This window comes from Pimephales promelas, chromosome 19 (assembly GCF_988280905.1).
Source record: "Pimephales promelas chromosome 19, fPimPro1.hap1.1, whole genome shotgun sequence".
NCBI classification, from domain to species: Eukaryota; Metazoa; Chordata; class Actinopteri; order Cypriniformes; family Leuciscidae; genus Pimephales; species Pimephales promelas.
In genome coordinates, this window is record NC_142787.1 from 7,751,617 (window position 1) to 7,763,967 (window position 12,351).

Here is a 12,351-nt window from a genome sequence, read left to right on the forward strand (position 1 = left end):
ACTGCTTCAAAGAACATTTTTATTCACATAAAATGTCAACAACAGAAGACTTGTCCATCAAGCCTTACATATTCGAGCCAGAGCGAGAGATTTGAAAAAGACGACGACAAACCTGCAGAACAACGTCTTCATATGGATGCAGTGGTATGTAAGTTAAAGGTGCTGTATGCGATTTTTAGCGGTGATGTTTCAGAATGCAACAAGAGTGCTAGTGCTCGTGCTAGTGTGCGTGCTAGATCTCAAGAGCGAGCCGTCACTACTGGCCACACGGAGACTTTCAACGCAATGGCGAAATAATCACACAACATGCTGGAAACTAATGTAAACTCTCACTGCAGGTACAATAATAGCCTACTTTTATCAGCTTGACGTTGAACTAATGCTCTGTGCTCGTACCATGATAATGTAACAATAAACTGCATTTAGTCATGTGATGTTATAAGCCATTTCACTAACTATTTTCGTGTATCTTTCACAATCAGCAATGTCAACACAGCTGAATGTATAATATGATTACGAAAACGGTTATTGAACTAAACTGAACAGTTTCAGTGTATCAGTAAGATCGCAGTAGCATTACTGTACTGAACGTGTCTGGAAATGTATATAAACAATATGATAGTAGTGGGATGAGTGACGTGGGTCAGTAGATCTAGTAAATAAAATAAGTTACATCCTAAAGCACCGACTTTTTGTTATCCTGGAACATTCTTTTGTATTTATGTCATGTTTCATGTAGTTTACCTTGCTATTTCACTAGAGTTTACTATGTTGATCCGCGTTTTCGTCCGGAGTCGATCAGATTCACGTTTTGCCTGACGAGCTTGGGCAGATAAAACTTTTTTGTTTTTAATATTTATGTGGAGTTTGTGTTGGAGTCTGTGTTGTGCTGGAGGCAGGATGTTTTGGGGGGTTATCAGACTCCATGTCTGGTCTGTATTAATAATAATATGATAACTTACGTTTTGAAAAGCATCAGAAAACACAGTAGCAAAATGACAGAAGGAATTTACCCCTTACTCAGACGAAGTCGATCGGCAAACCTTTCTTTATACTGGTGGAGTTTGTTGAAGTGGGAATCCTTGAAGTGCTTCGGGTCACTACATCCAACATCAGTCCATTTTGACTTTCCCTCTCGTAACTTCTGCATCATTGAGCTTGGACTACAAAATCGGAGCGAGAAATAATAATGGCAGATTGCTCAAAATGTTGGACCGGTAGTCGATGTCCTTATTTGTCAGTTCCGCTGCAAATACTGTGACGTAATTTTTTCAAAAAACGTAATAGAGAACAGAAAAATCTGAACAGGTTGAAAAATATGACCAAAACAGAATATAAAGATATAAACGAAGCACCTGAAGAGAATAATTTCATCTTTTCTGTACTTATAAACACTCTAAATATACAACAAAATGTGGATTTTGAAAAAGTGGATTTTGCATGATATATCCCCTTTAAGGTTTATCTGCAATTGTTATAGAAAGTTAGAAAGTTTGCATTTGAGCACAGCATTGTTTTCTCACTCAGTTCGGTTCAGTCCAGTTTTTTTTTTCTGCGCCTCTTCCTAGGCGATCACATGAGCCCACAGAATGAACATCCTTAAAGGGGCAGCATCCTACATCCCGGCCCCAATGACCCAAATAGGTAATTCAAACAGTAAGGGTGATGTCAATTAATAATTCAACTGGGAATTCAACTTAGTAGTAAATCGCCATCACCTGCTGTCAGATGGAGTGGCATTTATTACACAGAGCCGTAGTTCACTGACAAGCTGAGCCATCTGCGACAATGTGAATTGGCTCAGCTTGTCAGTGAACTACGGCTCTGCGTAGTAAATGCCACTCCATCTGATAGCAGGTGATGGCGATTTACTACTAATCAAGGAAGCGGTTTTACTGACGCGATGCGCATAACAATGTCATCCGATATATCGCCCAGCCCTACCAGACAGCAGAGGCAAGTCATTTAACCATCTGTGCCTCTGCTCCTATGTCCACCGGTACCTCCTCATCCCAGTCGACTTTCATACGACACAAAGATTTGAAAGATTGCCTTTGCCTTGAGCATGAATGGACTTGCTAATCTTAAAGGTTCATAGATGGAATTGGGAGTGCTTAATACTCCTCTCTTTGTTCCAGTTTTGTCCACTGCTTTGACATCGAATGTGAATCTCTTTCAACACCCAGTGTTCGTTAAATTGGCAAATCCTCCTGGTCAAGGTTGACCTCATGTAATGACTTACCCAGTCATCAGCTGGTATTGATTTCATCACTTCCTTAGAATTGCTTAACCATTTGGTTAATCTAAAACCTCCACAGAGTTTGTAAACAAATTTAATAGTGACCTCCACTGTTGATACCGACTTAAAGAGCTCCTATCATGGATTTTTGTGAGTTGTTGCAATGTGAGTTTCCCCTGGAAAGCTTGCTCTTGACGGAAACATGAGTAAGGGACTGTGTGGAAAGTGCACTTTTTTTGTCACTTTTGTTCAAACACTATATACAATTTTGAACACTTGACAAGCTATAATCCTGGTTATGGGCGTTCCGTTGCCAACAGTCTCTGCCTACGATTTACCAATAACAACTGATTTGGTCATTTGACCAATCGCCGCAGATTCGCGTCACTCAAAGGAGGTGTTTGGGAAAATGAATCGTCGAACTAATCATTTGGGAGTCGTTGAGCTGTTAAAAATTAATGCATATTATAAGACAAATAAAGTGTTTTTTTATCCTTGCATGCATGTTAAACTGTTTTTGGGAACTCCTAAAACAAAAATAGTAACATTTCAAATGCTATGATAGTGGCTCTTTAAGACAGTCGTTGACGTAGTTTTTTTTTTCAATGTTTCCACGGGTGACTTCAGCCACTCATTGTAACACAAAGTTGGCAGCACTAGGACTCCAGACACCTCCAAAAAGGTGAACCATCATACGTTAATGCTTAGGTGGTTTGTCCGAGCCGTTATCCTCCCACCACAGGAAGCGAAGCACATCTCTTTCATCAGATGGCACTTGGACTTGATAAAACATGGTCTCGAAGTCCGCATTCAGAGCAACGGGTTCTTGCCTAAACTTAAGAACTCCTATACCCCTTTTCCACCAAAGCATTTTGAGAGCTGGTTCGGAGCCAGTGATGTAGTGCAGGGTATCCACTTCTAAATCCCCTCTGATGCGCATCATTTAGTTGCTAATCCAATTTTGTGAATAAAAAAAACACCCAGTTAGAGTCGTACCCAATATATTAACTCTAATTTGTTGCTGCAATGATTCTCCCATCGCGACGATAACTGACCTTCTCATTTGATCTGCTTCAGCACTCAAACACCTGCTCGTCAATGTTAAAATGTTCGTGAGACAAATCAAAGAATGCAGGATTTTTGTTCATAGAAGCGCGAGCCGAGCGCAAATCCCAACGCGGCGCTTTACTTCAGTTAACGATCATATAGTGTGAGATAAGATGCAAGTAGCTCAAATTTACGGCTGTTTTTCAATAGACGTTTTAAATGACCGACAGAAATAATCAGTTTGATTAAAGACAATGGAAATTATAAGCTCAATTTTACAACACAAGCACCCTGTTAAATATATTGCCATTATTATTGTATAAATATATTTGTATAACGTTTCTCGAATGTGTTTGACTTTTCACTGTTTTTATAACTCCGCTTGTCTGTGTGCGCCACTTGCATCATTAAGCCAGAGGGTGGTGACAAGTGACTGTCTTTTTGAGTGAGCAATTAGCCTTTCGCCCAGCCCCGCCCCCCTTAGTTACTGTTGATACCTCCGTCAAACAAATGGTCAAACACGGGCAGCGCGACAGATTGCCATGACGGCAAAGGGTATTCCCGTGCGTGTCAGTGACCTTTTTTGGAGCAATACCTCCGCGATATCAAGCAAGATCGAAGCAAAAGGGGTTACGGTATGCGGTGGAGGGATTTATTCCAAATATAAAATTAAGAAATGAATGAGACACGACTACTATTGATGCTAATGCTTACCAGTCTCAAGAAAAATCAGAAAAACCCCATGACCATGCTAAGTTACCTCAAATGCAACCAGCACAGCCTTGAAGATTTTATAAACTGGTTCAGTGGCTAATTGTTTGGAGTTCGAAATATATAACTTGCGCTGCATATTTATTCATTTTGCCTCCGATACAGGAGTACACGTTCGCTTTAACAGGTTGTTCATTACCATAGCAACCGATTGCGTGTCATGCTCATGCTGAATGCGATTTTCGTGTTTAAAAAGTAACTAACGTTATGCATAAGAGACGGAAAGAGGCAGAGAACCATACGTTATTTAAGGTTATTTATATTCGTTACGATATTGATATATGAACTGATGTTGTCATGTAAGCTTCATGCTTTCCCCGTTGCGAACGTCCTCTAAACTGTAGTCTACGGTGCTGCACTGCTAACTTAGCTGACTGCTGCTCATTTTCCCAGAGAATATCATGGTATGTTAACAACAACCCTTTAGAAAATGTACAGTAAGTCCTTTGTGGATCCTCTTAATCTGCTTTCTCCGTGCTTCTTTGACTAATCTCAGTCGCACGCACGCTGCACGCGAGACGAGCCCCCGAAACCCCCTAACAATATCATTTATGGGACCTGGCACCTGGGTATTTAGAAAACCATATGTGCTTCCCTGATATGCAAGGATACTACTGATTCTATGTGTTCTATTGTATTCATTATACTCTATTCTATAGTCTTGCATATTGAATACTAATGCAAGACTATTAGTCTTATGTCACTGTTTATAACACAGAACGTTCATCCTTTGCTGGGACGCTTAAAAAAATATAGGGGGCATAAATTAAGAATATACCCACTTCTCCAGGCACCATTACATCACTGTTCGGAGCCGATGCCTACTCGTGAACCAGTTCTTTGCATTTCAACAGCCAAAGAACCAGTTCTCGGCCAGAAAAATTGGTTTCAAAGCGGCACCAACTCTTTGCTGGACTATAACCAGAGAACCGTTCTCTTACCACGTCACCCTTTCGTGGGGGGCTGGGTGACGAACAGCACAACGGGAAAGATTGTGACCGCCATTGCTAAAAACACAGTGCTAGTAGAAAGACAGTCTGAGCCAAATATTGGATCGCAAAGCCAGGAGAAATATTTGTCCGCCATTGTAATTATTATGCTTAAAGATGTCGCAAGCGTTTCAGGGAAAGCTGAGACGTATGGTGACATACACAGTGAAGTAACAATGTCATTCGCTGGGCTCTGGTCAGTGGAAAACAAACAGGTTCCGAGAAGGGGTTACAAGTTGAACCAAGAAGTTTGGAAGCCTTGGAAAATATGATCATTCAACGAAGTACCTTGGTACCATACTGCACAATCGTAGGGAATACGAACCTTCTCCAGCTTCCACAGATGTAGCACTGGATGATGGGGAAGGAACCACATGCAGCCATCGTCTTGTTAATGTCAGTGACCTCTTCTGCATATTCTTTCAGCAAAGTATACCTTTGATGTAAAATCGAACTGGAGTTGTCTTAAAAAGAAAAGTCGCTGGTGAGCTTTTTTAACAATCTGGCCGACGTTGGTGTCCCATTTAAGATCATTGAGGGGTTTAAAACTGACTGTATATTCAGAGTTGCATTCAAATCTACAATAGAATTTGTTTAGTTTATTGGGTAGCAAAGGATCATCGTCAAGAACTGCATGACTGTTTTTATAGATTGTAATCTGTTGAAGGCTTTGCCAAGCACCCCTACTATCATGGACACCAAGCTTAGCTTCAAGCTTAGCCCTGTAGTTAGCTTTAGCCTTTTTAACCATTTACCTGTGTGTATATATATATATATATATATATATATATATATATATATACAGTATATATATACAGTATATATCAAATATTGTGCACCCCTATCAGAATTTGAGACTCATCAGACCAGGGAACATTTTTCCAGTCTTCAACTGTCCAATTTTGGTGAGTTCTTGCAAATTGTAGCCTATTTTTCCTATTTGTAGTGGAGATGAGTGGAACCCGGTGGGGTCTTCTGCTGTTGTGGCCCATCCGCCTCAAGGTTGTGCGTGTTGTAACTTTACAAATGCTTTGCTGCATACCTCGGTAAATATACCTAAATAAAAAAATAAAATGTCTAACTTCACAGCAGAAAAAAAACATGTTTACAGCCTGGTGGCAAATAGTTCTTTTGGTCTATGTGCTAATTTTGCCATTCATGACGACTGTGAGAGGGGTGAATTTTTTTATAACTCTGTTTAAATTATATTTAAGCCTTAAAGTTCTGCATAATTAAGGGCGTGCAGCCACTTGAGTGACAGGTGGTGGATTGCCGCTGCTTTCACTTGTCTGTTAGCGTCACACTCAGCTGTGTTTGTGCTTTTCATTATTTCATACAATTTAATACATGTGTTTTATACCTTCCCCCGTGCACGCCGTTGGATTCCGTCGTGTTGAGTATGGAGAGAACGATCAGCGCTGTATTTCCAGTTGTTTCCCTCGCATGCACTAATGGATGTCTGATGATTTCAGTGCTTTCTCTCCGTCCATGCAATAGATTCACACCCTTGAATGAGCACGGATTTCTAGTTTATTTACTTGAACTTCTGAGGTAATATATTTGGTTTGACCCATCTGAGAAACTGAGAGGCGGCCAAAGTCAGATTGTAAAATGGACTGAATTAAAGCTCTTTACGAACTTGACGTGAGATAATGACATAGCCGACGTGAGATGCCGACTGACATATGTGCTTGAATCACTGTCACATGCACAAGCTTAGAGCAATATTGTAAGTTACTAATACATTTTTATCTAGCAGAATAATAATGCATCACGATACAAATAGTTGACTGCTTGTATGTTGTGAGAAATGTGTGTGATCTGTGTTATGTACTTGTATACATGCTCTTAACTAATTTCTCCTTGTGAGATTAATAAAGTTGATAAAGTAAAGTAAATAGTCTCACTTTTAGTTACGTCTTAACTATTATAATATTTCGAAGGGCAAAAACATGAACTTTAACCATTGGCTTTATTTTTTCAATCAGCTGTCACTTCAGCGTGAGAGCAGTTAGCATAGCACGCATACTACGTCCATATTTTTTTTACAGTCTATGGTTGTAACAAGTGGTTATTTTAGTCAAAGTTGCTCTTCTATCAGCTTGAAGTCGGCCCATTCTCCTCTGACCTCTAGCATCAACAAGGCATTTTCGCCCACAGGACTGCAGCATACTGGATGTTTTTCTCTTTTCACATCATTCTTTGTAAACCCTAGAAATGGTTGTGCGTGAAAAACTGAGCAGATTGTAAAAATACTCAGACCGGCCCGTCTGGCACCAACAACCATGCCACGCTCAGAATTGCTTAAATTACCTTTCTTTCCCATTCTGACATTCAATTTGGAGTTCAGGAGATTGTCTTGAGCAGGACCACACCCCTAAATGCATTGAAGCGACTGCCATGTGATTGGTTTATTAGATAATTGCATTGAGAAATTGAACAGGTGTTCCTAATAATCCTTTAGGTAAGTGTATATTATGTAAAGATTGTAAAGTATGAAAGTTTCGAGTTGGCGACTGCAGAAAACAAAAGCTGAATCCCGGACATCGACGGCCAGACATGTCTGGGAAAAAGAGGATGGTAACCCCTGCTACTCAGATTTTAAGCAGGCATTTGCAGGCATCAGGGAGCCGTTATCAATATGCGGGAGACTCCCAGAATGTCTGCTGATAGCGAGGGAATTAATGAAGATGCCGGAGACGAAACGCTCCAAGGTTTGTCTGCATCTCACGTGTAAAATTACGCGTCAGAACGATTGTCTGAAGCCCACATAGAATCACGATTTGTGCCGCCTTGACGCTCGCGTCTCAGCATCTCGTTCCCTATTCAGAGAACATGGGTTACACCAGTAACCAGAGACGTTTTCTTTCATAAGTTTACTCAACGCTGCGTAGCTAAGACGTTGTGGTAACGAAATACCAAACTTGCCAAGCTAAGAGCTGCATAACTAGTACAATGACCAGATAACTTACACGACTGGTTCAAGCAGACAAAGCATGGGATCCTGTAGCCATGTTGATATTAGATTACCCTGGTAGTAATCTCTATTAATCTCCTGTATTATTACATTGTTTGATACAATATTGTTTTATTCAATATTATGTAAATGTGAATTTTTATTTTATATTGGTTTATTTATTATTACCATATGTTACTTGTATTTATATTGTTTAAAGATATAAGTACCAAAACCACAGGAAGGTCAACCTCTTTGCCCACTGGTTGTCTGTTTTCACAAATTTCAGGACAAGGAAACAGCATTTAGATGTACAAGATAACATGAGGCAAAAAAAACTACTTTGAGGATCCATCCTGACATCTCCGCTGATCTGGCCAGAAACCGCACTGCTTTTAAAAACGTCAAACAGAAGGATGTACAACATAGATTATGAAAATATGGCATTGCAATAGTCAATTTAGTATGTTATAGATCCTACATTTGATATCAGATTTAAAACACTTTAAGTGATAGGTCTGCTGTAGGCCTATTAGACAATGCACTGTATTTAGCTAAATAAACAGGTTCTTCAGTATTATTGTTGAACAACTTTACCGTTGATTGGCCTAGAACTTTCTTTTCTCTCTTTTTTTTGCCCTTACAGTTTTATTAGAGGCACTGTGTCTGGTAATAGTGCTCGTGGTCCACTTATACATTTATGTTTATGCCTGATTTTACATTTTATGCTTTTTTTGTGGCTACGTTATGTCGGGAGCTCTGGGAATAATGGAAAAGGGAATGGACACATTGGGAGCCGGGAGATAGTTGTGATCTGTGGTTTGTCTTTGTTTAACGGACTGATCTTGAATGTATTATTAGTGTTAGATGTTTAAACGGACCAGTGAAAAGAACTCACATATTTACACATTTGAAGACATTAAATACACAAAGCCTTCCTACAGGAAACTGTGTACTGAAGATCATAATTGACTTGGGGAATGGTTTTTCAAGTCCAGTTGTAATTTCGACTCTCAAAATATATAATCAGTTGTATTGGTCCTTTCGCACCTTAAAGGGATACTCCACTTTTTTGGAAATAGGCTCATTTTACAACTCCCCCAGAGTTAAACAGTTTAAACAGTTTTACCGTTTTCTAATCCATTCAGACGATTTTCTGATATTTAGAAGAATATTAGTAACCAGACAGTTTCTGGTCTCATTGACTTCCATAGTAGGAAAAAAATATATACTGTATGGAATTCAATAAGACCAGAAACTGTCCGGTTACTGATATTCTTCTAAATATCAGAAAATCGGCGGAATGGATTTGAAAACGGTAAAACCCAACTGTTTAATTTTGGGGGAGTTGTAAAATGAGCCTATTTCCAAAAAGCTGGAGTATGCCTTTAAGAGATTAATTTGAAAAATATACAACTTGATCATGTCGTTCCAAAATATTTCAATAGAAAAGATCAAAGCAAAATGGAAAGGAGAATTAAGAATCATTATAAACACACCTGGGATAAAGCTGTTGGCAGAGTAAATCTTCTGCAAGATTCAATCTGATCCAAGTTCTCTAACATATTCATAGTAGTAAAACAAAGTTGGCTAATTTTTGCCCAAATCTAGATGAAACATGTGACCTTTGCAATGCATCATGTGTTCATGCTCTAAATTACTTTTTTGTGTCAGTGGTGATGACATTCAAATAGCTAAAAATAAAGAAAATGCAACATTAATAGCTAGAAGGAGAATTCTTCTAGAGTGGAAATCCACCTAAATTATCATTATGGCTTAGTGATCTAAGGTTTCTAAAAACATTTTTTTAAATGTATTTTAACAGGGGATCAATCAAAACATTGTACAAAACATTGGACCCTTTAAAAGTCCATTTCGAGAAGAATATACTCCTCCCTTGTTAACATATTTTTTTGAAACTCCCCCTTTATTTATTTTTCCTGGCATTTTGGGTTGTTGTGTTTGGATGGGAATTTGTGGGTAGAAAAAGTGAAGAAAAAATACCTTGTTTTTGTCACTGAATACTTTATGTACCTTGTTCTGATAAAAAATATTTTATATTATATTTTATAATATTTGTTTTGGAGGTGAAACATGACCACTGATATGTCTAGATGGGTTTTAGAAGATAACATCTAAATGGAGTTTTTTTTTTTCTCCCCCCTAAAGTTGGTAACCCTCTTCCAAATGTGGGTGGTTCCTCTATACTTCACCACTAAGCTGCATTGGTGGAGGTTTCTGGTGACATGGTTCATCTTCTCCATTGTCACAGCCTTCATCACTTTTCGCGCTACCCGCAAACCACTGGACTGCACCACTCCAAGGTAACCAAAAATAGCTTTATCATGCCATGGGACTTTGACCCTGTTTAGCTGTGTGACTTTCTGTTAGGTACTTGTATAAACTGTGTTTGCAGTTGGGGTGTGCAGTATTGACAAAAATAAGTATTGAATAAAATAATTTTGTTTGTTTGTTTTTTAAATAAATTTGACAATTTATTTTACTTAACATCCCCTCTTGCCCCCGTCAGTAAAGAGAATTTACATTTACACATATGGCAGGTTTATCCAAAGTGACTTGACTTGCATTCAAATTAAAATATATATATATATATTCATGCATTCTCTGGGAATTACACCTGTCACTTTGCATTTTTATCATCTTTATCGCAATTTATCTTCATTTTAAACATAAATTTTTAGTTGAACGTCTTTCAGCTGAACACAGTCAAATAATATCCTTCCCAAACCTTGTAATGGCATTGAATAGAGTTTTTGAAGCTCCAATAAGGTCATTTATCCATCATAAATGTAATCCATACAATCCAACTCCAGTGGGTTAATAAATGCCTTCTAAAGCAAAGTAAGGTTTTTGTTCAAGTTCCCAGCAGAAGGGTGACCTCTGACCCAACCCGTTTTCTTTTGTTCTATCCTCTGTACTTCCGTGTTCATCAATTCTCACCTAAGCTTATGCTTCGTGGGGCCCATTCTTCGTACGTCGGTAACTCAGTTAGCTGGATTTGATTGTTGGCGATTTGCGTTGGCGATTTGACGCTCATCCTGGACTTGCTTTCATAGCAACAGCTTGAACCTGCTCGCGAGCAGGCTTATTTCATGTTAGCAGGATTAGATCGCGACTGATAGGGAAGTTCTTTAGCGCAGCGCGATAGCATAGCCAAATTTCTGAGATTTATTTATTTTTTTCTCGTGAAACGATCGTCGTGACTCATGAGGGTGTCGATACATTATTATTATTTTCGAAATGCACATTAATGTTCGATTCGATGTCGGGCTTCAACAACAGCACAAAATGTTTGCATTGCCCTAAAATTATTTGTGAGTGGCTTCCTTTACACTATTGGAGATGCGGAGAACTTGATAAGCTTTCTGTCGTGCCATTCGCAAAGTTTACCTAGCGCTCTTAGTTTTTTTTGTTTGTTTTTTTGCCAACTTAGGGTATATTATATTATAATTTTTAATGAAGATAATGCAATCATGATGACCGCCGATTATGACTTGCAGTCCCTCGGGCTTAATTTACATGATTGGTGCCATACACTGTAGACTATACACATGTTCACATCAAGGCCTCAATGAAGGGATTTTTTGAGCAGAAAGGGGGCTTACAATGTAAATGTGCAGCCAAGTTACTATTACAATATTTAATATTCCAGATTAGTAATATTATATCAATATTTTTAAAAGGCAGTTGACTGAGTAAAATCTCGTAGATGGTGTGTGACCATGTTCCATATCACAAATCAGTGTGAAAGCAAAATGGCCAGGATCTGTGCATGATGCAACAGGATCCTGCATGGAGACAGGTGTTTCATGACCCCATTCCCTGACCCAAACCCCAGACTAGTTACAATGCAGCTCTAAGACAAGGGCACAAAAAGAAATGAGCTTTGGCCAACTAAAGGGAAGATTTCAGGGTCTAAAAAGCCTGAGGGTTGCACCTGACAGGGCCTGTGACATTGCATGTGCCATATTACACAACACTGCCAACATCAGAAAAAGAAAAAAAAATGTTTAATTAAACATTAAAATAAAACACAAGACAAATTTGCAAAACTCTATTTCCTTAGAGTTTTATTTCAATAGTTCTTTGTAAAGAAAAGCCAGTTATTCAGTCATCTTTTTAAAAGAAACATTATGCAAGGTCAGCAATAGTACTCTGTGTGAAATTATTTCCATTACATGAGAGTAGATGTTAAAACTTCATGCTGATTTATACTTGGCTTTCGCCAAGGTAAGCTAAGACGTAGCTTTACAGTAAACTATGCTTCTCCATCCATTTACGCTTCTTTCCATATGGTGGTGTGACTCCCCTTCTGTCCGGCATTAACA

At 38.8% G+C, this 12,351-nt stretch overlaps 1 protein-coding gene across 3 annotated transcripts in view; it reads left to right on the forward strand.

Annotated features, from left to right (window-relative positions):
* The window catches only part of rnf121 (ring finger protein 121), a 141,188-nt gene that overhangs the window by 62,800 nt on the left and 66,037 nt on the right, over window positions 1–12,351 (forward strand). For all 3 annotated transcript variants that reach the window (XM_089123423.1, XM_089123424.1, XM_089123425.1), the window contains one exon: window positions 10,172–10,326. In XM_089123423.1, the coding sequence (XP_088979549.1) occupies window positions 10,172–10,326 (155 nt within the window). The remainder of the gene's footprint in view (window positions 1–10,171; window positions 10,327–12,351) is intronic.